Source organism: Oryx dammah, unplaced genomic scaffold (genome assembly GCF_014754425.2).
Source record: "Oryx dammah isolate SB20612 unplaced genomic scaffold, SCBI_Odam_1.1 HiC_scaffold_23, whole genome shotgun sequence".
NCBI lineage: Eukaryota > Metazoa > Chordata > Mammalia > Artiodactyla > Bovidae > Oryx > Oryx dammah.
In genome coordinates this window covers 116,562,794-116,589,460 of record NW_024070207.1, presented here as the reverse complement: position 1 = coordinate 116,589,460, position 26,667 = coordinate 116,562,794, and the positions used below count along the sequence as shown (strand labels likewise).

Here is a 26,667-nt window from a genome sequence, read left to right as displayed (position 1 = left end):
TCTAAGTTCCTGCTTAGATTCTGCTGTCTAGATAGACAGGCATGGAAGTCACTCTTCTGCAAATGTGGGAAGAGGCTCCAGCAGTCTCACCAAGTGTCCCTCCTCAAGCCTCCCCAGCGATGCAGGGCATGATGTCAAATGGGCTCTGTGCTATGGGATGGAGATGTTTGCTATGAGATGGCAGAGGTTGAGCAGGTTCCAGAGAAACAATGAGACCTAAATCCTTATCATCAGGGTTGACAGTTAACTTATTCCAATCATGTTCACAGTAATATTCTTTGTCAGACTTGATACAATGAACCAGGAAAGAACATCAGAGATTCTTTGTCATTTCATAGCCTGATAGTAGTTTCCTTACTTACCACACTGTGGCATCCAGGGATATTAAAAATAAGAATCTGTCAAATCCTACTTTTCTTCTTATTAAGGGGGTGCATTTGAAAGACAGGGGGCATTCCAATAGGCTTATTCAGAAGTAAACGGAGGACATCATTCAAATTCTGACCCACGCCCATTTGGTCATAGTCCAAAGCTGTAAATAATGACTGTATTTATTCTTCCTTTTTTTACCAAGAAGAAAAAAATCAGCCTTATCAGAAGGCAGCTTTTGAGAAAAACTCATTTAGCTCACAGAAGAATTAGAAGGCTGAGAAGGGAGTTTTGAGTCATGAGAGATTAAAGACCAGAGTTGGCAGGAAGGGTGTTTTCAATACTATATACCTGCCCTGGTGATAAAGAGGTACATGCTGCTTCACCCTCTCCCCCATCCCCAGCTCTGTCTTCTCTTATCCAGTCTCTCCCTTTCTTCCCTTTCTTCATGCATTCACATTGAGGATTTCAGTATTCTACTGGTTTTTAAGAGTTGGGACTAAGAAATGCTACCACGCCTTTCCTTTTTCTATAAAAGAATTACACATACCACAGTGTCCTAGACAAGTCTTGTTTTGTTTTTACAAAATATCTTCATAGTTTTGCAAGCTTTCTCAGAAGTATTCTGTTGTTTTATGACCTGTCTCAAAAAGGTACTGTCTGTAGAAGTCAAGTCTGTCTTGCTTCAGCTTAGGTATTTCCCTTTATCTCATCTAGTTTGCTCCTTTTAAACCAGTTAAGAAAAATTTCTAACTTTGGTATGAGAACCTTTGACATACAAATTCTTTCCTAAACCTAAGCCTTCTATTCCTCCATTCTGCCTAAAGAAATAATTTCAAATCCTTAATCCAGCTACTCTCCAGCTTCTGTACAACCTGGTCCTAACCTACCTTTCCAGATGGATTTCCCACAGATCCTTCATGCAGACCCTAGACTTTAGCCAAACCAAACTCCATGTGCTTCTCTAGAAAATATCCTGCACTCTCAAAGCAATATTGCCACTTGGAATGCCCTCTCCCCTAATGTAGCCTCTTATTTATTCCTTCACTTTGAAGTAAGTACTAGGAGGATACAAAAATGAATGAGACATAATCTCTGCCATCGAGAGTCCGTGACTACTAGAGGAAGTTATATGGTATTGAATGTCAGGTGTTAATACCTAACTGGTGTGGGGTGTTAGAATGGAGCCAATTGTTAGGATTAAACTTCACAGTAAAGGAGCATTTGAGAAGACCTTGAAGGATGGGGTGGAATTTTGAAAAGGATTACAGGCTGAGGAGACCACAAGGGCGAGCACACGGAGGCAGGAGAAAATGGAGTGCATATACATGAATTTTGAAAGTTTGGTTTGGCTGCAGTGCTTCAACAGACCAGATCCTGAAGGATCTTGTGTGTCAGACTAAAAAGTTTGAATGTATTCCATAGGCAAGGGAAATTATTGAAGGGCTCTGGGCATAGAAATAACATGATCACAAAGAGCAGTGCTTTATGAAGATACAAGGCTATGTATGTACAGGATTAGTTTCCTCCATTTCTAGAGCTTCCTTCATAGTATCCCAGGGAGAGAAAAGCCTTGCTTGAGTTTCAGATCTAAGACTGGATGAGTGGTGATGCCTCTCACACTCTCCTCTTCACTCACCCGTTTGGTCTTCACAGCAGGTAGACAGACCTGGGAAACTGGCTGTAAGTAGTTTGTGACTTTGTAGCTGCTATTCCAATATGGTATTTTTCTTGGAGCATGTTTGCACAGCACCTAGCATGTGAAGTGACCCCAGCAAATACTTTTTTCCCTCTATACCCATTTTCAAGGGCCATTAGAAGCAGTTAGCTTTTGACACCATGTCGGCTCCCCTGTTCTCTGCCACAGACTACAGAGAGCATTAAAATCTTGACATCCCATGGAACATCACACTTGTTCATATTTTCCTCCTTTGACTGAGGAACTGGAAGTAGCAAGCACTTCAGAGGCCTCAGACATCAGCAAGCCAGGAGCCAATGCTAGGTACCTTATCAGTCAAGGTCCAGTCAGGAAAACAGCACACAGTTATTTTAAAAGAGAGAAGGTATTATAAGACTGGCATGGCAAATGGGAAACTGAGGTGACGCAGAGACAGTAATTGCAGAAAGCGGCTGACACTCTGAGGGCAAAAGCTAAGAGGGAGCAGCTGGTGCAGAAATGTTTGCAGAGTCCTGGCAGTACCAGCACAGTGTGTGGAAGGATAGGCTTGGAACTGACAGACTCAGCTTAAGAGCCAGCACGATAGCTAAGGAAAGCATTAGCCAATGAGTCTGGTTTATATTAAATATTGTGAGTAACAAAGAAAATTCCCTGTTGCAGACTTTAGTTTCTTTCTTTGTAAAACATTACCCTGGCTGTGGAACAGCCAATAAAATTACTTGTTTGTACACATCATTACAGAACATTCTCAGGTTGACATTCTCTTGCATGCCTGAGACATTTCATTGTTCAAAGCATAAGCAGACAGTAAGATATCAATACTACTCACAATAAAAAGGAACAAATTGCTGATAATACAATAATTTGGCTGGATCTCAAAGGCATAATGGGTGAGTGAAAGAAGCCAATCTCAAAAGGTATGACCCATTTATATGACACTTTCAGAAAGACAAAAGCATAGTAATGGGCGACAGATGAGTGGTAGCCAGGGGTAGGAGTGGGGGGACTTTGCTGGAATGATGGAAATGTTCTGAATCCTAAGTGTGCTAGGCTTATAGGAGTCCATGCATGTGATAACATTCATAGAGCTGGAATTTGAAAAGAGCCAATTAAAAAAAGGAGGAACTTCCCTGGTGGTCCAGTGGTTAAGATACCCCGCTTCCACTGCAGGGCGGGCATGGGTTCGATCCCTGCCCAAGCAACTAGATTCTGCATGCCACATGGTGTGGCCAGTTTTTTTTTTTTTTTTTTTTAAGAAAAAAAAAAGGGCAGGGGGTAAAGAAGCAACATGCATAGCTTGTGTGCGAGAAGGTTGGCTTTTTTTTTTTATTTTGCTGTGGTAAAGTCAAATAGGACCCTACCCAGCTTTTGCCTGAGTCACAAGGGGCACGAGTCCCTCAGCAGGAGACCAGATGTGCAAAAGCTCTTCAGTCACCGGGGCTGAGGCGACTGAAGCCCCCAGCTCAGTCTCAACCTTGGAGCCCCCAGCCAAGGGCCGGGCAGAGGGTGAGGGTGGACCCTCCCCGCACCTGAAGGCTGTGCTGAGACTCATGCTGCCAGCTCCTATGGTCTAGGGAAGTTATTTGTGCTGTTTGTAGCACTTCAAAGCCTGGCCTGCTTCTCCCTGATTCATGTCTTTATTTGGTGCCAGTGACCTTTGAGGATTGATGCTAAGTGGCCCTGGGCAGTAGCCCCACTAAGTGGCAAAGCTAGCCACTAGGGAGGAAGAAGGTACTCACTGGCAGCAACCTCACAGTGACTGTGGTCCAGTGAGCCTTGTTTTGTGTTCTTCTGGACAGGCCAGAGCACTTCCTGTGAATAAACAACAAAGCAGCGGTGGGAAGTGTGCCCCTCCAGTCTCCCCATAGCCTTCTTTTCCATCCACGAGGAGAATACTTTCCACATATGCTTCAAAATATCATTTTATTGTGCTCTGTACATTTAAATTACTTCATTAATAGGACTCCATTAAAGAAAGGGTTGTTGAACTTTGAAATACACGTCATTTTGCATTCCATCACACTGAGAATTTTTGTTCAGTTCTAGCTGAGATCAAAAGGAGAGCGATTCTCTGTGGTTCCACAGAGTCTTTCAGGAAGCCTCTCTGAGGGCGAAAAATGCACCACTGCCATTACCACTGCCTTTCAAGCTCTGCTCACTAGGAGCAGATCACATACACAAACTGTCTATCAATCTGTCAGTGGGATGTGACTCAAAAGTGAATGAGCAGGTACTCTTTTGTATCTGGCTTCTTTCACTCTGCATGCTTTTTGGAGGTCAGTATTATGTGTATCAATAGCATGCTCTTGTTTATTACTGTGTAGTATTCCATGGTACGAATATAGTACTCCACAACTTGTTTATCCATACTGCTGTTGGTAGTTATTTCTAGTTAGGGGTTTTTGGGGGGCTTTTATGAAAAAACCTATTATACATATCTCTGTGAAAGGCTTTTTGTGGACACTCATATTTTGCACTTCCATATACTTAAAAGAGAGAATTAAAAGGTAGACATGGTCTGCAAATAAACTCTGGAGAGGGTGTTGAAAAAAGGGAACCCACCTACAGCGTTGGTGGGAATGTAAATTGCTGCAGCCCACTATAGAGGACAGTATGGAGGTTCCTTAAAAAACTAAAAACAGAGCTACCATATGATCTACCAATCCCACTCCTGGACATATATCTGAAGAAAACTCTAATTCCAAAAGATACATGTACCCCAATGTCTATAGCAGCACTATTCACAATAGCCAAGACATGGAATCAAGCTAAATGTCCATCAACAGATGAATGGATAAAGATATGGTATGCACACACATGTACACACACAATATGGAATGATGGAATATTACTCAGCTGTTAAAAAAGTGAGCTGCTGTCATTTGTAGTAACATGGATGGACCCAGAGATTACTACACTAAGTAACTAAATAAGTCAGACAGAGAAAGACAAATGCTGTATGATATCATTTATATGTGGAATCTAAAAAATAATACAAATAAACTTATTTACAAAGCAGAAACAAGATTCACAGACATAGAAAACAAACTTATGATTACCAAAGGGGAAATCAGAGGGAGGGATAAATTAGGAGTATGGGATTAACAGATACACACCCTTATATATAAAATAGCTTTTAAAAAATCCAAGGACTTACTGTACAGCACAGAAAACTATATTCAGTATCTTGTGATAACCTATGGTATAAAAGAATATGAAAAAGAATGTATTTGTGTATAACTGGATCACTTTGCTATACATCTGAAACTAACACAGTATTGTAAATCCACTATACTTCAATGTTTTAAAAGGAAAAAAAATTTTTTTAAGGTAGACACTTGTTTAAGTTCATGTGTTTAAGTTCAGACACTACTAGTCTCTGAAGCAGCTATACCTCTTTCAATTCTCCCCAGCAATTTATGAGAGTTTGAGTTGCTTTACACCTTTGCCAACACTTGGTATTACTAATCTTTAAAATTTTAGCCCCTAGTATATCACTGTGGTTTTCACTTCAATTTTCCTGATGAGAAATGATACTGAGTGCCTTTGCATATGTACATTGGCCTTTTGTAAAGTGCTTCTCAGGAGAATTGAGGAAGTGGTGGTGCCAATATCAGAGAACAGAAATAAATGTATGACTTGGAAAAGCAGAGATAACAAGGATAAGGCCATTTTTCCCAGTGTGAATATTTGTACATGTGCTTTAAATAGATATTAGTGTGTAGAGTGGTTAAAAGAACTCAACAGCCACCTATTCCTAAATATCTTCCTCTCAGCCTACAAACCACTGTCCAGAATTCTGCTTGAGAGATTTATTTCTTTGGGTTTATCACCAGGAGTTCTCAGCATGGAGATGTGAGCTCATCTGTGGGCTTCTTTCCAGCTTCACAGCTGGCCAGGAGTGTGATGTGAAGGCTTTGAGTATGTGAGGTACTGCATTCAGGCCCGCTGGGGAAGTATGAAGGCCTGCTTTGCCTGGTAGAGTGTGATTATGAGGGAGAGACCAGGAAAGGGACAAGGAGAGCCTGGGATGGGCCCTAGACTTTGACTTACCTCATACTTTCGTTTTCCCCATGGTGTACACTTTGGTAAAGGTTGGAGTTGAGAAGAGAGGAAAGAGCAGCACAGTATGAGTTTAACATGACGTTATTAAACATGCTGGGAAGACAGGAGCCCAGTGGCAGCCAGCAGGAGACTTTGGGACAGTCTCAAGGGAATAACAATGCTGTGTAACTGTAGCAGCGAGAGTCATATGTGAAGAAGGTATGTCAGACGCCTTTAAGCCTTTCAGAAAGATCACAGCACTTCCTATTTGTGTACGACACATACACACACTCCAGTGAAGAAAAAGCTGAGGCAGACAAGTTCCCCTCTATCTCGCAGACAGGCCATACTCTGTGCAGAAACGCAGACTCAGTCTAAGGACAACAAGCCCCAGGGCAGGATGTGAATAAGATTTCAGATCACCTCACCTCACCAGGAGCCCAGAGTGGCTTGCAGTGGACAGTTTCGCTGTATTCAAATGTGCCACAGCATTGATTCTCTAGTAAACATTTCTCGTGTTTAAGACAGCATGAGAGTAATAAAACAGCTCTGAAAGTTGACTGCTATAAATGCCATGTGGTATCGGTTAGATCACAAACCAAAGCCAATTTTTCAAAACATTTCCTGCTGGAATACCCACAACATTTTACCAGATGTCTTTTGGAAAGTTTTGAAGCAAAACAAGCCCCCATCAGCATATAAAATAAAACCGAAAAGAAAGTAAACTGTGGGTAGATTTTTCTTTTGGCAGTAAGAGAAAGATAGGAAAAAGTCTTGAGATCTTCGGAGAAATACTTGTTCATAGCCATGAAAGTGCAGAAATGAACTTTTTCTCACACACACCCCACAAGAGAAATTGGGGTTTTGTAAAATATTCTTTAATTATTCACAAAAAAATATTTCTTTGACAGCTGTTGAGTATGATGTCTGCTACTTCTTATTCTGAACACTGGTTACAACTCCAGCTCTTGTTGAAGCAGTTCCACAGGAAGCTAGGGAAAGGGTCTGAGGCTGTAACTGATGGGGCCAGCAGGGACAGAAATGCAGCAAAAGCATCAAAGAAGCATCTTTTGTCAGGGACAAGATGACTGGTGGTGGCTGATTCTAAAATGGTGCAACATGGAGTCTGAGGCCTCTCAAACTTAGTGGGAAAGCCACAGTGGAAGCCTGCAAAAGGAAGGGGGAACACTATGAACTACTATACTCGCCATAGAAAAACCTAAGCAGACATAATCCAAATGACTTTAATTCCTTTGACCGAATACCCAAGAAAGAGGAACGTCTAAAACATTATGCTGAGGCAATTACTAAGTCATGGCGAGAATAAAACCACAGCCCACGTGAATATTATGAACTTAAATACTCTACATAGACAGACCATCTGCAGGGCCTTGCATGCTTGTGTCTAGGTGTTGGAACCAAAGAACACAATCCTTACACACACAAGCTCAAGAGTACCTAGTTTCAGCCCTCGCAAGCTGGAGGCTGGAGCTACTATCAAAGGAAATCTATTCCGTACACCTGAAAACTAATACAATATTGTAAATACTGCAGTTTTAAAAAAGAGTGGAGAGGCTGATTAGCTGAGAAGGAATCTTCTGTGGAGTATAACCCATGGAAACCTCGATTTAATGATGGTGGCCGGAACTGAACAGTCAGAGCTCTCTCTGGACGTTCCATCCTTAGTCATTCCTAGGTGTCACCTCATGCTTGTTTAATGGGATGGGGGCATTTCTCAAACAGATGAGAAATAAAAATCACTCCTCATCCTTCATTCCTGGAAAAAAATATTCAACAGGAAAGCTGACTAAAGAGATTTAAGACAAACTACCAAAATTACTCTATTATTATTACTATCACTAATATATTTTCTGCCCTGCTGCTTCCTGCTGTGTAATTTTTTGAAATCCTTTCATGAGCACTTTTGGTTTGGTTTCTTGCAAACAGGTTCGATTTCCATGTAGGTTTTGCATTCAGGTTCCTTTTTTCCTGCTTCCGTGAGTTCTCTATTTTTCACCCTCCAGTGTCTTACTTGAGACCTGCACGTCACTACCTATGATTGATTCTTATGATAGAGCCCAGTTAGTCTCTGTCCACATACACCACATCTTGTCTATGAGGGAGCCATAGACTCCACAAAACTATGTCCTTAAATAAGATCTAGAGCAAAGTTAACTGGGCAGGAGGAGATGGCTTTTGCTTTGCTTGAAAGTTAATGAGCAACCCTGTCAGTTAAAATTTACAAACGTAGAATAGAATTAGACTTGGAGTGTTCCTCCCCTCTGAAACACGTCTGCCACAGGCTCAAGAACTAGAACTGCATACACCAATGCTAAGCCTCTGATGAAACCAAGAGTTGTTTGTGGTTTCCTCTATTTTTCGCCTATTTGCCTTAAGATGGTAAGTACCCTTGGAGTCTGTGGTGTCTGCTTCCTTCTGAGATATTGAACATGACCCTGACTTTATTTGGGTTTCCCATCACTGTTAAGACACAAAGAGCTGGTATCATTCGAATACACAAATAATTTGTTGAGCTCTTACAAATGAGGAGGAATTTTGCTGGCATCATATATAACTGAAAGGAAAGTTAAATATGGCACCTGACCTCTAGGAATTAATAACCTTAATAGATGAAAAGACACATCCAGAGATAACTCATGTTACATTAAAGCAATATTGTATGCCAAATGCTGCACTAGAGGGCTAATTGAATCCAAATCTAACATGGTTCAGAGTTTAAAGAGTTTCACTGTCCTTCTCAGTACATCTTGAAAAGGGGATTCTGGTTACTAGATTGTTCTAACAGTATTGCCTATGTGATTTGTGGGCTCCAGCGCAAAATGAACATACAAGGGCTCATTACTCAAAAACTTAGAATTTCAAGATAGCAACAGCATTAAACCAAGCATGGAGTCCTTCTGAGTGTGGGGTCCTATATGACTGCACAGATCATATGCCCATGAAACCGGCCCTGTCTTCAAATACAGTTTATGAGTATGAGGAAGACGCAAATTTTGAGGAGTCCAGTAGAGGAAAATTATACATAAGATGTTTTCTTCCAAATAGTTCACAGGAAAATAAACTCACCCTAAGAAAATAATTTGGTCTTTCCCAAATTAGCAAGTGGGACTGGGATCTAAAAGGTATCAAGTTACAATGTACAAAGATAATTTCACAGCTACCTCATAGCTACAAAGTGAGGATGATAATAATAGGTAATAGTATCTGACAGCTAACATGTAGAACTTATTAAGTGCCATGATTCTTCTAAGCCTTTTACATATATTTACTCATTTAACTCTCAAAATGGCCCTGAAAGGCAGATACTATTCTTTAAAACTGATCTTAGTGCTCCTGGTCACACAGCAAATAAGAGGTAGAACCAGGATTCAAACTCAGTCTAGCTCCAGAATTTGTGCTCTTAACCACACTATGCTGCTTCTTATAAAACAATGATTCATTCAGAAAGAAGGAAGGAAGGAAAGAAGTTATCCTGGTATAGTCATTCATTCATATCATAGATTTGGCTTAACCAGACTGTGCGTTGTGTGCATATTTTTAATTTTCTCTCTCTCTTTTTTTTTTTTTTTTGCATTTCATGTTCATAGTTTAACAGCACCCGTTCGCCCTCCCCCACTGAATGTTGCCACATGACCCCATGGAGTAGAAAGGTACTGGTTTTGAGAACATTCCGTCACAGCCTATCCCATTCTCTCTATACACTGTCATTTTCTTCTGTCTTTCTTTATGGAAAACCCTGTTGTTTCTAACTAACCAACAGGTATTCCTTTAAATCAGTTTAAAGAGTAGTGTTTTCCTAACTTGAATTAAATAGAATATAAAGCAGACAGTAATGTCATTGGCTGTTCTATCCCTCCCCCTTCCCCAGTTGCATGAAGGCTCTGTTCAAAGCCTCACCTAATGACATTCCTGGACTTTGTAGTTCAGAGAAAAGAAATTTCAACTTGCCCTATATTTATCAGAACTGTAAAGGTTCAGCTTCTCAAATCAAAAGAGAACAGGACAAAAGGATTCTCTGGCAGCCAATTCTCCCTGTCACCGTTAAATACAAAGTGCTTTTGGCTGCCGGTCAGAGACTGTAGCCAGGTCACTATTCCTTCTTTGTTTCCCAGTCCATTGTTATTCAAGGAAGGAATCGCCTACAAAATGTGGCCTCTGGTGTGTGTGTGGTGGGGGGGTGTCTCTCCAGCTCCTGCTCTCTCCCCCTCTCTGTCTCTCTTTCTGCACGCACCAAACTTTTTTTTTTTCCCTTTTTGGAAGTTACCTAGGAAACAAAGTCTTTTGTGCTCCAACTTTATTTGAGCTATTCGCTTTGCTGGGAATCTGCACAAAAGCTGAAGAGAGAAAGAAGGTTGCAATGTTTTGCTAACAAACGTTCATGGCGAACACATTTTTCTCAAGGGGGTAATCATATCCTGTTGGGTGTGTTGGGGGGCTTTGCAGATACCTCTGACAAGGTAAGCAAATGCTGGGGGTTAATTTAAAACAAGTGGCTCTGGAATCTTCTCTTTAAGGGGACTTGAGGACAGTTCACTTGACGATATGTGAAATCCTTTGAGTCAACAGGGTGTGATGCTTCCAAATGTGAGGATGAGAATTTATTGAATGATCCTGATTTTTAGCACAGAGTATTATTAAAACATAACTGGAATAAGAGGGGGAAATGCTTATTTTATATAGCCACCTTCCTGCCAGTTGTGGAAAGAAAGAAAACTAGGTTCAGTGGTGAAAACAGTCTTTTAATAATCTGGTTTAGTAGCCCAACCCTGAAATCTAACTTGGGATGGAGCCTTTTTAAAAATCTGGGCTAGGAGCCCAACCCTGAAATAAAAGTTAGACAATATTAATATCAATCAAAGGTTTGGATGGAGAATTTTCAAACATCACATGGAAGTCAAGGTCTTTAAATAAACAGCTGGAAGAAAAGCTTTGCATACAAAGTTGAAGGAAAATAAACGAAGACTGTTTTACTCTTCCGAATCTGAAGAAGAAACCCAATTGAGTCTTTCCCTCCAATAACAGAATTTGTATTTTCCACTATCGATGGTGGGAGAAAGTTCTTCACTTTTGTTTTTCCATGTGTATAGTGCTGAAAAACTGCATTTTAAAATGTCATTCACAAATGCTATCATCCTGCAGTAAAATTAACTCCTTGTATTTGAATCTGGCCTCTCAGATTAGGTCAGCTCATCCTTCTGGTGATGTGTTCTGGAATGTCTCCTGACTCCAGGCTTTCTGGCCACATTTCCAAACCTTTTCAAGGGCATCTAAATCATCTCCTGTCTGTGATCCTAGTCACCTAGAGCTTTCTAGAGTTTGAGTAAGAATTTATGGGGAGACAGATATCCAGAAAGTGAATCTACCTCTCAGCAGGTTAGAGACTCACATCTTTCTTCAGTTTCAAGTTTGGGGATTTCTGGCTACCTGGTCTCTCCTCTTAATTCCCTTTGACCTGAAAAGCATGTTTAGCCAATTCTTTTTTCCTTTGTGTTGCTTGACTGTTGAAATTATAACTATCAATTAGTTGTGCTTACTAACTATGCCTAGGAATTCTTCGTTTGACCTGAAAGCTTATTTCTGACCTCATTTTTCTTAACTAAACTCTGAAATTCCTTATATGTGTGTCTGTGTATAAACTCTGAGAGCTGAGTCTGAATGTACTTTGTTTGCAGTCCCATCCCCCAGAGGATGAAGATACAGATGTCATGTTAGGGCAAAGGCCGAAAAACCCAGTACACAATATCCCCTCCACACTGGACAAGCAGACCAACTGGAGCAAAGCGCTGCCTCTCCCGACGCCAGAGGAAAAGATGAAACAAGATGCCCAAGTGATTTCTTCCTGCATTATTCCCATCAACGTCACTGGTATTGCTCTGTTCGTTTCCTTTGGGGCAGTCGAGTCAGAACATTCAGTGTATTAAATATGGTCAAAGCCTGTGCTGGTGGGAGTACCAGTTAAGAATACCACTTTGTAAACAAATAATACCTTTTTCATCAGGATGCAACCCAGAAGATGTTCAATATGCTTTTGTCAGGGTTTGAACATCAATTTGCATATGTTCTGCTGGGCTGCTTGTTATGTAAATGATGGACAGTTTCTTCCTGGGAAAAAAAAAGTCACCAAATAGCTCTCTGGCCAGAGCTGCCTGAAATAATGGAGAAAGCGGCAGTGATTAATCGTATGGTAATGATGCGGGGCACTACCAGAGAGAAAGCAGGAAGCCCCAGGTTTCTAAAACTACAAGTAATGATCCTATAGATCAACTATAAACTCTTACTTTCATGCTTCCTTGGATGGAGGTAGGCTTGTTTAAAAGATCATTTAGACTTCTGCACTGCTTTTAGTGATTTTTGACCTAAAAATACATGGATTCATAGATGAAGGCTGAATTCTACTCTAAACCCAGCAAGCCTGTCTTCTGTTCGCCCTCCGCTTTCCTCCTCCTGTGCACTGACAGTTGGGATATTAGTCTAAGTCAAAGGCAAGCCTGCGTGGACTTTTCTTGGAAAGTTTATTGGCAGCAATTGAAAAATTCAGAATTGGTGATTTTCCAATGTGGTAACCTTAGCTGTAAGCAAAATGTTGCTATAAAACAGTCTCACTTTCAAAGATGGAAATTAAATGATCTATCCATTGGGGTTTCTTTAAGCATCTCTAATAGTTAAATTCTAACTTGTGTTGAAAAGCTCAAAATGGCCATTTTATGACTGACTTCCATCCTGGTAACATGTAATAACTGAAGATTGTATGTTGTTCAGGATGCATTTTGGACATGGCCATTACTAACCTCACTCAAATTTCTCTCATATAAAGTGGGGAGCAAATGATGACCAGGTATCAGGGTGGATACAGTTTTCTTCCTGACAAGTAGGAGTTCTAGTTGATTGGCTGATTGTGAGCTGGGAGTTAATTTTCCTGATGACCTATTCAACTTGTAGGATAAATTATCCTAGCGATGTACACTTTATCTGATCTCCATCATCTAAATGAGATGGCTGTCAAAATGGATCATTTTGGCATCCTCTTAAACTAACTTTCAGTTCTGGAAACATCTGATTATTAGCAGCACCTGCTTTCTTCATGGCACTGTAAGTAAAATTTTGTTTTCAAATTTAGTTCTTTGATTATAGGTCTTGTGATTCAGGAAAATGAAAGATCTTTCCTTCTGCTTTATTTCAGGAACTCTCAGGCTCAAGCCTAGATTATATGTTGATTTCAAGAACTTTAATGAGAAAGTTGTCAATTATGTCCATATGACACAAAATATCTATGTCTGTAATGTAATTATTATGATTAGAAGGAAGGATTTTAATCTCTGGTTGGAACTATAAAAGGAAAATTTCATTAGTATGAATTCTCTGATAGCATTTGAAATTATTCATCATATGATATCTCAGTCAGATTTTTCAACATGAGTTCTAGAAACTGCTATTACTGTGAAGCTAAGCAGAACTCAAACCATTTCATTACATAACCGAACAAAGGTTTAACAGACCATCCTGCCCCATGTTTAACAATCAGGATACATGATGAGGCAACCAGATTCCAAAGCACTTTTGGCTTATGGCAGTTCAAGTTCCTCACCTCCTGCATCATTCTAGTTTTGAAAGGGCTGCATTAGGGTGTCAACAGACCATGGAAAGAGAAACTAACGAGAATCATGGTTTGCTGCCTGTATTTACAAAAGAAAACAGACACATGTGTAAAGACTGGGAATTCCAGCTTTACTGACAGTTGGTACAGAAGGCAGGTCCACTTAAGTGAAGAACTGGGGACTGCCTTGTATGTTTTATTGACGGGACACTGTTGCTAAACCAAAAGGTGTCCAATTTAGGTAGCAGAAGAAATAGGCAGTTACATGATGATTTTAAAAACACACCTCTAGGTTGTTGTTTTCCTCACAGGTGGTGGTAGTGGTGTGTGTGTATATGTGTGAGAGAGAGAGACAGACAGACAGAGACAGACAGACAGGTGGTGTATTTGTCTGTCTGTGCTATGCAAAGATATCCACTTCAGAAAGCCCAGAAAGAGACCAGTAAGTAGTAGTAACTAAAGGTTTTAGAAGTCCTTAAGGAGCCATTCTGTGTGAGAGTGATTCTTTGATGTTATTTTTCTCTCCTCTCTCTTTTGATTTTCCTTCTTGGCTTGTTATTTTTGGCAGTACAAGCTATTGTGGCGAGCTGCATTTAGAAGTAAAGCTTAATGAACTACAGCATAATTTAAATAAGAGCTGAATAGGGCTCCCTTGTATTTGTTTACAGGCTTAATCCAAACTCTTCCTTCCTTCCAATCAATAAATATCATTGTGTTTCAAGCAAATGAAAATTTGTTTGCCATTCCTAAAGGCTAATGAGACCTATTTGTGGGTTGCAGGAGTCGGTTTTGACAGAGAGGCTAGTATACGCTGCTCTCTTGTTCATTCACAATCTGTGCTACAGCGGAGACGAAAACTGAGGAGGAGGAAAACCATTTCGGGTATCCCCAGAAGAGTCCAACAAGAAATAGGTGTGGTATAAAACTGTTAATGGGTAACATTCTGTCAGGTGCCAATTATATGGACACAATGGAAGCCGGCCTTTAACCAGCTTCCTTAAAAGCATCAACTATTATTGTAACTCATAGAGGTTTTGAAATGATGTGTACTTGTTTTGTGTTCAGTAAGCCAAGTAGTATTACTTTTAAAATTTGCATTCTTGACTGTGAAAGCTTGATTTTATGGATTTACTCATATATGCATTGGAAAAGACCCTGATGCTGGGAGGGATTGGGGGCAGGAGGAGAAGGGGACGACAGAGGATGAGATGGCTGGATGGCATCACTGACTCGATGCACATGAGTTTGGGTGGACTCTGGGAGTTGGTGATGGACAGGGAGGCCTGGCGTGCTGCAATGTATTTAAGATATCTCTTCCTATAATTTTAATAATTACTATGATAGTATCTCTTGTATATAAGATTATATCATAATGAATTCTATGATTTTTATTTCATTATGCTTATATCAAGAAATAAAAGTGTATAGTGGCCAAAAAAACAAGATGTATTTTACTTAAAAAATATTAGACCTACTGGGGTAAAGTAATTTGATTGTGAAGAGAGAGAATTCACAAGAGATCTAAATACTTATCTTCTCTTAGTGTATATACATATATACATACAGTGTGTATTTGTGTGTGTGTATATATAGAGAGAGAATCAGAGAGGCAAAGGGACAGAGAGAGACTGCCCAAAGCATTGTAACTTTCTCCTCATTTTATACACTGATTTTTTTTCCTGTAAGAAAAACTTCAACATGCTAGCATCCAGACTTGTGGACAGCTCTCAGAATGTCTGTTCATCTGCTGATGTATGAAGTATCTCACTGTGCCTTTCCATGTGCCCTAGATTCTGATGAATCGCCCGTGGCCAGGGAAAGGAATGTGATTGTGCACACAAATCCAGACCCTTCCAACACTGTCAATAGGAGGTCTGGAACCAGGGACTCGGAGTGCCAAACTGAGGATATTCTGATTGCTGCTCCATCCAGAAGAAGAATCAGAGCTCAAAGAGGTCAAAGCATTGCAGCTTCCCTTTCTCATTCTGCTGGCAACATTTCTGCACTGGCAGACAAAGGTGACACGGTGTTTACTACTGCAGTGAGCAGCCGCACGAGATCTCGGAGCCTTCCTAGGGAGGGCAACAGAGGGGGGGATGCTGAGCCCAAAGTTGGTGCTAAACCCTCAGCATATGAAGAGGGGGAGCCTTTCGTGGGAGACCAAGAAAGAACCCTTACCGATTGCAGTGAGGCCCCCAGCAGCCCCAGTGCACAGGAGCACCAGCCTGCTTTGAGCCTGGCCTGTTCTCAACATCTTCACAGCCCCCAGCACAAGTTAAATGAGAGAGGGAGGTCGCGTCTGTCCCGGATGGCTGCCGATTCTGGCAGCTGCGACATCTCCTCCAACTCGGACACCTTTGGGAGCCCCATCCACTGCATTTCCACAGCTGGCGTCCTCCTCAGCAGCCACATGGACCAGAAAGATGACCACCAGTCATCCAGTGGCAACTGGAGCGGGAGCAGCTCCACATGCCCCTCACAGACCTCAGAGACGATCCCTCCTGCGGCTTCGCCTCCCCTCACTGGCTCTTCACACTGTGACTCGGAGTTGTCACTCAACACGGCCCCTCATGCTAATGAGGACACCAGTGTCTTCGTGACAGAGCAGTACAACGACCAACTGGAGAAAGTGAGAGGCCACCGGACAAACTCCTTTACCTCCACGGTGGCAGACCTGTTGGACGACCCCAACAATAGCAACACGAGCGACAGTGAGTGGAATTACCTACACCATCATCACGATGCCTCCTGCCGCCAGGATTTTAGTCCTGAGCGTCCCAAGGCAGACAGCCTGGGCTGCCCAAGCTTCACGAGCATGGCCACTTATGACAGCTTTCTGGAAAAGTCTCCATCGGACAAAGCTGACACCAGCTCTCACTTTTCAGTGGACACAGAAGGATACTACACCTCCATGCACTTTGACTGTGGTCTCAAAGGCAGTAAGAATTATGTCTGTCACTATGCAGCCCTGGGCCCGGAGAACAGCCAGGGCGTTGGGGTTCCTCCTGCACTTTCAGACTGTGCCTGGCAGGACTACTTAGACCACAGGAGGCAGGGGAGACCAAGCATCTCTTTCAGGAAACCAAAGGCAAAGCCAACTCCACCTAAACGTAGCTCATCATTGAGGAAGTCTGACGGAAATGCAGACACTTCTGAGAAGAAAGAACCAAAGACAAGCAGTGGCCAGCTTCCGCCTCACAGTTCCAGGGAAATGAAGCTGCCTCTCGATTTCTCCAACACACCTTCTCGAATGGAAAATGCCAATCTTCCCACCAAGCCAGAACCTTCGTGGATGAACCAGAATGAACATGGTATTAAGGAACCTCAGTTAGACACTCCAGATGTTCCACCATTCAAAGATGAAGGTGCTGAATCAACTCACTATGCAGACCTCTGGCTTCTAAATGACTTGAAAACAAATGACCCTTACAGATCTTTATCGAATTCAAGCACTGCTACAGGTATCACCGTTATCGAATGCATTAAATCTCCAGAGAGTTCTGAATCCCAAACATCCCAGTCAGAATCTAGAGCCACCACCCCCTCCCTTCCTTCTGTTGACAATGAGTTTAAACTGGCTTCACCAGAAAAGCTGGCTGGCCTAGCATCTCCATCAAGCGGCTATTCCAGCCAGTCTGAAACGCCAACATCCTCTTTCCCTACTGCTTTCTTTTCTGGCCCATTGTCTCCTGGAGGCAGCAAAAGAAAGCCGAAAGTCCCAGAAAGGAAATCTTCCCTTCAGCAACCCTCTTTAAAAGATGGCGCTCTGTCACTAAGTAAAGATCTGGAACTTCCAATTATACCTCCTACCCATCTTGACCTAAGTGCTCTTCATAATGTCTTGAACAAACCATTCCACCACCGCCACCCACTACACATCTTCAGTCATAATAAGCAGAACACAGTAGGAGAAACTCTGAGGTCCAATCCTCCACCATCTCTTGCAATTACACCCACGGTCCTGAAATCAGTTAGCCTTAGATCCATCAGTAAATCTGAAGAAGTTAAGCAAAAAGAAGGCAACAACACAGATCTCCCCTACCTGGAGGAAGGCACTCTCACCACAGGTAAGATTAGGCCACATGTGATTAAGAAATCATTACCATGTCAGTACGCCACTGAAGACACCATCCTGTCCTTTTTAGACTCCTCTGCAGTTGAGATGGGACCAGATAAACTACAGTTAGAAAAAAAACATACTTTTGATGTGAAGCATCATTGTGATCCAGAAACAGTAACCTCAGCTGGTAGCAATCTTCTAGATTCAAGTGTCACAAGAGACCAAATGCATATGGAGAGTGAGCCTGTTTCAGAAAACAAACCAAGTAAAAGTTGTGACTTTCTCATGGAAGGCTTTCAGAGGGTCTCTGCTGCTCACCCAAATGATTCAGATGGTAAGACACTGCAATATGGAGCTGGTCCGGATGGAGCCCTAGCGCAGGTCCAGAAGTTGTCTTTTGTAGATCGTGAGGAAGCTGCACCCCCAGAGTCTGTGGATGTGCTCACACCTCATTCAGACTCTCCAACTCGAGTCACAGACATAGGCTATCAACTTAAGCCTCAACTTGGGATGAGCCACCACCATGACAAAGTGCCTGGGAATATCAGCTCCGAAGCAGAGATATCAACTATAAATCCATGCCCTGAAAAGTGTTCTGAGCAGGAAAATATTGCTTCAGGGATTTCAGCCAAAAGTGCCTCTGATAACAGCGGAGCAGAGGAGACCCAAGGAAGTGTGGATGAGGTTTCACTGAAAGGTCAGTTGTTGACACCTTTGTCACAATGGAAAGGTGTCTCTTGGCACTTCCTGAAGTGTTCTTTCTTCCCTTCCCCATAATACAGTACAGCCCTGGGTATTGCTTTCCCTCCTCCTTTTTTTAAATATAAATTTATTTATTTTAATTGGAGGCTAATTACTTTACAATATTGCATTGGTTTGTAGCAATACTCATATCAGATAAAACAGACTTTAAAACAAAGGCTGTGAAAAGAGACAAAGAAGGACACTACATAATGATCAAAGGATCAATCCAAGAAGAAGATATAACAATTATAAATATATAGGCACCCAACATAGGAGCACCATAATATGTAACACAAATCCCTCCTCCTTTTTAACTTACTAAAACAATTACAATCAAAGCTTTTGTTACAGAGGGACTAAGTGATAGCTCTTTCATTGTAAAAATGGCAGCCAGGTAACTGCTGTTTATTGTTCCCTGAGTGAGTGAAGCCCAGCAATGTGCCAGGTGACTTCTTCCTAAAGATGCTTTTGTTCTTAATTTAAGAATCGTCACCCAGTGATGACTCTGTGATTTCACCATTAAGTGAAGACTCTCAGGCTGAAGCAGAAAGTGTGTTCGTGTCTCCCAACAAACCTCGAACAACTGAGGATTTGTTTGCAGTTATTCACAGGTGAGGCAGCGACACCAAAGGTTTCACTTCTGATGATGCTTCTCATCAAATGCAAATATGGAAAAGCCTTGGGTACTAGTAATACATTCCTCAAAAAACACAAGGAAAAAATTATTTTTCCAAATCAAATTGATAGACTTATCATTCAAGTTGAGAAATATGTGGCTTTATACGTAGTGAGGTAGACTTCAATTGAGAGACTTTCCTAAGAACTGCTGAGGGAAGCCGTTTTTCCTCCCAGAGGAAAGACATTCTGGAACAAGTTTTTATTTGAAAGCAATTTGTGGTCAAGTAACTTAAGAGTGAAAACTCAAACTCTAGTGTAATCTCTGACTTTTAAATAATTCCTTAACCTAAAAAACATGCTCAAAGCTATAACCCTACACTAGCAGAGATAAGTTGACTCACTACACACAGCCCCAGATTTAAAACAAGACAGTGTGAAACCTGCCCATTTCACAGTCCACAACAACTAATCACTACTCTTTTTTCCCCCTCTCTTCCTAAAACTTAACATTTCTTTAATAACGCTGGCCTTCTCTAGATTTATGCTCCATCCCAGGCTCCTCCATCCCAGTGTTCTTACCTGGAGAATCCCAGGGACAGAGGAGCCTGGTGGGCTGCCATCTATGGGGTCGCAGAGTCAGACATGACTGAAGCGACTTGGCAGCAGCAGCAGCAGCATCCCATGAATAGGGGATGTCCTCTGGGCTGTTTCCATGCTGATCATTCACATTCTCTCATCAGTCCCTGCATCCTTGTGATCAGGGCCCCTATTTGCAAGAACACTCCTTAAAAGCTGTGACCAAAGAACAGAGCAGGAACTAGTAGCCCTTGGAAACTGAGCCTGTATCAGACTGAGCTGTCCGGAGCATGCCTACTCCTTTCACAGCTGCGACTGCCTACTTCACTAGGTCTCAGTGACCTAGATGCGGCTCCCAAGGGACAAAACTTGGGGACTGTCTTGTCTTCCTCATGGAGTTATATTGTGAAGCAAGTTCTTCTCAAGTAGCTTACCACTGTTTTTTTCCCCAGGATCATACCTCCAAGGGGAACTCGTGTTTTCTCTTCATGTGGTTCTCTCATAAAGAAGGAGCACTGCTCACAAGCAAATTCTGTGTAGACCTTAGCAGGCTCACCTTTCTGTTCAGAGAATGAAGAATCATTATTTTTCTTTGTCCCCAACTACATTCCCCTCACCTGCTTTTATCCCTAACCTTAGGACAAGTTATTAAATGCTGTGTGAGTTAACCAATGCTAGTGTCTAGAAGAGTGGACAGAAAATAAGGAATAGAGTCAGAAAGACATTGAATTGAAACCCAACGTTGCCACTTCCTATCCAGTCTTGAGTCACTTAAAACATGTGTACCTATTCCCTTGCTGTAAATAGGGTACCTATAGCTCATGTGTTCAGTTCTGATGATACAGTATCATGTCATTGTCTAGAATATGATAGATACTAAAAGCAAACATTAATCTGAAATCCCTACCTTACTGGAGTGCCAGACACTGGCATTCACAAGATAGTAACCACAGAGCTTCCAGTGAATGAAAATCAGGCTGCCCTCCAGTTGCAAAGCTGACATTTTCTCTAATCTACAGGTTTTTAGGTTGGTGAGAAAGCAAGACAGCAATACGTAGCAATGAACTGAAGTCATGCAGACTCATGATTAAGTTCACTAAATTTATGCCTGTTTATTTTAGCTAAAGAAATAACACAATGATGGATGGGTGCCTAGGTTTGGTAGACGTAACAGAGTTTGGCAATCTTAGATTTACATTTAGGCAGCATTTATTTATGTGCAGCACAGTGACAAGAAACATTTTCTTTTCTTGAGAGCTTAAAGTGCACAGAGCTTTAAGAGCTCCAGAGGTGGCCTAGATACTGATTAATAGAGCGTTGACATTCCTAGGTAGCTATGGAAAATGGTATTTGCAGCCAAAATAGATTGACTTATTTAAGGAGTCATGGAAGAAATATCTTTATATGGAGGAATTTTAAAAGTAGACAGAATAGTATAATGCACCCACCCCTCCCCACCCCCCACCTAAACACACACACAGACATGTCTATCACCCAAGCCTATAGCTAGTCCTGTCCCATCCGTACCTCCATCCACTTTGCTCTCCCAGTAATCACAGGAAGCCAGTCCCAGACATCAGAGTATTTCATCTGTAATACAGAGACAGGCTGAATGAAGGGGACAGTCCTTCACCATCTACATGCTAACCAGAACTCAGCAGTAGTTTTTTATACTTTTGTGAAACATGCCAGTAAGTCCTCCTCTAAAACCTCTAGCCTCCACATGAGTCATTATTTGAAATGGTCCCTTCCATAAACCTAATTCCTGTCCACTGGTTATTGGAGAATTTCCCACAGGCTACAAGTACAAGGGTTGGGTCTTACTCCTCATGTCCGCGGCCCTAATGCTTAGTATCCCAGCAGACAGGGGGCACCGAACTGCTCTTTAAGGGGATGCAGAAATGTGACTTAACACTTTGAGTTTCATCCAAATGTATTGTGGACTGAGACTTTTCCCCTTCTTAAAAGGTCCAAGAGGAAAGTACTTGGAAGAAAAGATTCTGGGGACATGTCTGTCCGCAGTAAATCGAGAGCTTCCCTGGGCAGCAGTAGCAGCAACAGTGCCGGTTCTGTCATCTCACCCAACAGCAATGTGACCACCCCAAACAGCCAGAGGTCTCCTGGCCTCATCTACCGAAATGCCAAAAAGTCCAACACATCCAATGAAGAGTTTAAGCTATTACTCCTGAAGAAAGGCAGTCGCTCTGATTCCAGTTACCGTATGTCTGCTACTGAGATCCTGAAGAGTCCCATCCTGCCCAAACCTCCTGGGGACCTCACCGTGGAGTCCCCCCAAAGCCCCCATGAGGCCCATCAGGGGTCACCAGGAACTGAAGCACTATCTCCCCTCTCTCCGTGCTCCCCACGGGTTAACACAGAAGGGTTTTCCTCGAAGAACTTTGTCACCTCAGCATCGGCCAGGGTTGGACGGTCCCGGGCTCCTCCTGCAGCCAGCAGCAGCCGCTACAGTGTCCGCTGCAGGCTATACAATGCGCCCATGCAGGCAATCTCCGAGGGTGAGACCGAAAACTCTGATGGGAGCCCACACGACGACCGATCCTCCCAGAGCTCCACGTAGGCGACCCTGCCAGGCTGGCTATCCAAGGCCAAAACCTTACTCATATGAGGATGGAGGAACAAAACGGAAGACGCGGGATAAGTCAGCATGTGGTGCAGTCCCATCACGTTTACCAATGAGTTCCTAAATATTTGCTGGGGAAATGGAAGGTGGTTCGGTCTTTCTTATGTTTTTCAGTAGCTGCACTGTCTTTCATATTTTTCTTTAGCATAGTTTGATTTACCCAGTCTCATTCCTTTTGATAATAGAGAATTTTAAAATGTGTGCTTTTCACAAAACCTAGAAAAATTCTTTCCCAGAGCTGCCTATTCAGAAAACAAAGCCCTCACTGTCATAATTCATATGAAGATGAAATTACTCGGTTTGGTATATTTTTACATTCAAATGGACTAAAGCAAAATTTAGAAGAACTACACACATGTAAATACCATATTTTTGATAAAAATGTGTAAATAGATTTATCGACGACGAGTGGACATGTGGCCAATTATTTACCACACATCAACTGTTTATAGAACACAACAAATACAGTGTAATAATTGTATTCTGTGAATACCATTTTCATATCAAAGACCATATTTAAATGTCCACCAATATGATTTCTGAGTGATAAACCTCAAATATGACTTTTAAACTGGTGAAATAAAGGAAATCTTGAGGTCATATAGTGAAATGTGATTAATTTAAAACAATGAATTCAGACTTAACCATTTTTGTGACAAATTGCAGCACCACACAAACTACTGGTAACACATGGCTGATCGCCATGTGGTAATCGGAACAGAATTAAAAGCATGCTTTTGATTTAAAAAACAAAATTAGAGAAATCATCATTTTCAATACAAAGCCCTGAACAACAGCACTTGACAGTGTCCTTTTAACTTCAATTTTTCAATGGATTGCTTTAAAGAGAATGAGTAGGGAAAACAGTAGTTAATTTTAGGTTACATTTTATATTATACTACTGGGGACATAAACAGTCATAATCTGATGACTATTATCTTTAAACTCCTTCAACAGTTTAGCAATTAGCTCCAGGTTCTTTAATGAACAAAAATAAAACATAAGCATGCCACAGAGCTGTGGATTTATCAGTAAGTACCTGCAATGAGTTTTCAGTGACGCTTTCTCTCTGTGCTGACAAGATTCATGCTACCTAAAAATTAACAGAAATGACACTGTGAACAACGTAGTTGGGAAATAGGTATGTGTATATGCATTATTTATATTCACTGTTAAATGGGATTGGGGAGCATCTCTGGTTCACAATGCTACATACAACTGAGTTTTTGTCTGATTTTACTCTATCTGCTTGATGGCAAAAGGGGAGGGTGGTGGGTGGGACAAGAAATGTCAGGGCAAGTGCTCTGACAAAATGAAGGCAGGGAAACAAGCTGAATTACTTGAAATTACTTGAATTTTCTTGTCTTAAAACTGAAAAAAAAATGTAGTTACAAGTTGAAATCTGCCAATGGGTTATACACCTGTGATTTTAACATGAACTGATACTAATGTTTGAGATGATATGTCAGAAACATAAGCAGCTATGAACTTGGAATATGTTTTGAATGAGAGAAGGTAGAAAGTAGAGAACTAAGAAGGAATATGGCCTATAAAAGAATAGAATGTGATTAGAATGATAGAACATACCAGAGTTACCAAGAAATTGATAAGCAGCTGGTTTTAAGCTTATGCAAGTGGTATTTGGGAAAGTAGGATGTGTGAAAGGGGGTTTGTGGTTTTGGTTTAATTCATGCAATATGAAGGAGAAAGCCTGGTCTAAGAAGATGCCATCTTTCAATAGAAACACTTTATAAGACATTACAGAGTGAGAATTACAGGATCTGATTGCTGTTGGGTTTCTGTTTGTTTCTTTGGGGGAAAAAAATCCAGTTTATTCTATTTGTTTTTGCTATCAAAATGTGTTTCTTAATTTCTTGTCATCCTTGTATGTAAAAGGGGTGCTGGGGTGGTGGGGTAGAGGAGGGAGAATGTGTGTGTGTGTGTGTGTGTGTGTGTGTGTGTGTATGCTTGTGCAGGGATAGATAAGCTACCTGGTAAAGGATACATTTGAACATTTATAAAGTGTTATACTTTTTATTAAAAGAAAAATGTTTGGGGGTTTGGAAAAAATGGACCATCATTTCTCATTGGAACCCATTAGTTAAGAAAACCAGCATGGTTTAACACCACATGGGAACATGAATAACTTTTTTCTCATGCTTTGAAAGTACACTTGGCAAACTTTTAAAAATAAGGTTTTTAGACAAATGCGATAAGAAGTCATTTCCAGTCACAATAAGTGATCTTTTGTAATTTTCATAAAAGCAGTTCGTTTGCAGTATGGCTTTTGTGTAATTAGGGGTTTTTTAGTGTAAAGAAAGGTATGTGGGCTTTAAAAGTGATTCTAAATCTTGAACAGAAAACACAAATTGGCTTTAACAAATATGTCACCTTATTATTGATATTAATTTAAGTAATGGTACCATATATATTTTAAAATACATATTGACTTGAATTGTGAGGCAATAAGATAGCATCTATATGTAATGATCACAGAACTAACCCTTAGAATATAGTTTTACTTATTTTGTTTACTCTAAAAATCTATAACAGAGTTTCTCTATTTTATATTTCATAGATTAAAAAAAAAACCCAGATAAAGATGGATTTAAAATTCACTGTGCAAAAGAGTATTGAGTAACAAACTGAGTTTTAAAAAAGCAAGAAGTTCCTTTGTAATTTGGAATAGTCTACATGGCTTTATCACATAGCATATAAGAGCAAGATTTAGAGGGCTGTCTTCAACATCACTGCCGTCTTGAAGCAGGGTACACACATTAGGTATTGTGAGGAACATCAACCCAAACTTTTCTTCTGTTGTTTGCACTGATGCTATTTTTTTCTTCTTTTATGTTATACAACATGTCTATGTTGTGTGGGGGAGATATTTTTTCCTTATTTTTTGATTATTATTATTATTTTTTTTTGGCTAAGTAGAGGACATGGACTAGTTGTAGCAAACAAAAACACACTGTTTGCTCTTGCCAAAGTTTAGTGAGAGAGTACATATGCTGCAGCTGTGGCAGACTTAGAGAATTAGATCATGACAAAGATTTACAACTATGAGGAAGGTTACAGTGTAACTCTTTTGGTACTAGAACCAGTTCATGCTGGCCGAAAGACAATGGTTTATGGACTTGCCTCCATTTTGTATTTTTGTAATATTTGTAAATACGGACTTTTTAAATTGTTGCAAAAATGGTTTCTTTTGTAAGATGTTTTCAACGTTTACATTCAATTCAAGCCTTTGTATATTTTAGAGCTGTGCAACACTTTAAGTCTTGTATTTATTTTTAGTAAAAATGGTGACAATTTCATTGTGAACCCCTCTCAAAAAAATGTACCAGAAAAGTTTGATTACCTAGAAAGTGTGTATAGAAACTGCAAATAAACGTGACTGCAATTAAACAACTGGCTTCTCTCTTCATTGTTATGTAATTGCACGCCTGGGGTTTCACAAACAGCAAGTGTTTCATAGGGGAGCTGGACCTAAGCAAGGGGAACTGCTATGGTAAAAGTACGAGCAAAATGATAATGGTGATAATAAACACTGTCTCTGTAAAGGGCTCTAATTTTGCTTTGTATTTGAGAGGAGAGAGAATACATTTCCAACATCCAGTATACTTTCCTTGTACCTCTCCAGGCCAGGAAATTACTTATGGCTTTTCTTTAAAGTAACCTGGTTGGTTTCTGATAATTACTGACTGTGATGAGAAACCTTGACACACCACTAAGTAATGTCACGAACCCTTTATCACACAAATTTGTGTGCCAGATACTGTTCCAAGTGCTTTGCTTACTCTAACTCAAGAATACCCGCCCCCGCCATGCTGTGCCTGTTTAACCAGATAGGGAAACTGAAGCACAGAGCCATTATTTACCTGAGTTGCCCAAAGCCATAGAGCGCTTAAATGTTGGGGCTACAGTACAAACTCAGAAAATCTGACTCCAAGGTCTGTTTTACCTCGCCTCGTGGAGAGATAACTTTTTGAAATAACTTTCCCCATATGAAGAAGGGGACGACAGAGGATGAGACAGTTGGATGGCATCAACGACGCTATGGACATGAGTTTGAGTAGACTCAGGGAGTTGGTGATGGACAAGGAAGCCTGGTGTGCTGCAGTCCATGGGGTGGCAAAGAGTCGGACACGACTGAGTGACTGAACTGAATTCCCCATTTGTACCAAACTGCAATTGCCAAAGCCTCTGCTCCCTCCCGCTTCAAATTTCAGCACTGACGTGTACACCTAGGATTGAGTCAAAGTCAACGCCTGTGGTGTGTCATAGAGGGACTGAGAGGGAGGGGGCAGAGGGGGGAATTA

General features: G+C 41.1%; 1 protein-coding gene across 1 annotated transcript; it reads left to right on the top strand.

Annotated features, from left to right (window-relative positions):
* Positions 1-9,436: 9,436 nt before the first annotated feature.
* NHS (NHS actin remodeling regulator) lies at positions 9,437-25,753 on the top strand. The gene is made up of 6 exons (XM_040266553.1): positions 9,437-9,762; positions 11,785-11,977; positions 14,487-14,618; positions 15,497-18,463; positions 18,995-19,121; positions 21,673-25,753. The coding sequence occupies exons 1-6, from the start codon at positions 9,742-9,744 to the stop codon at positions 22,280-22,282; spliced, it is 4,050 nt and encodes a 1,349-aa protein (XP_040122487.1). The 5' UTR covers positions 9,437-9,741; the 3' UTR covers positions 22,283-25,753.
* Positions 25,754-26,667: the final 914 nt, after the last annotated feature.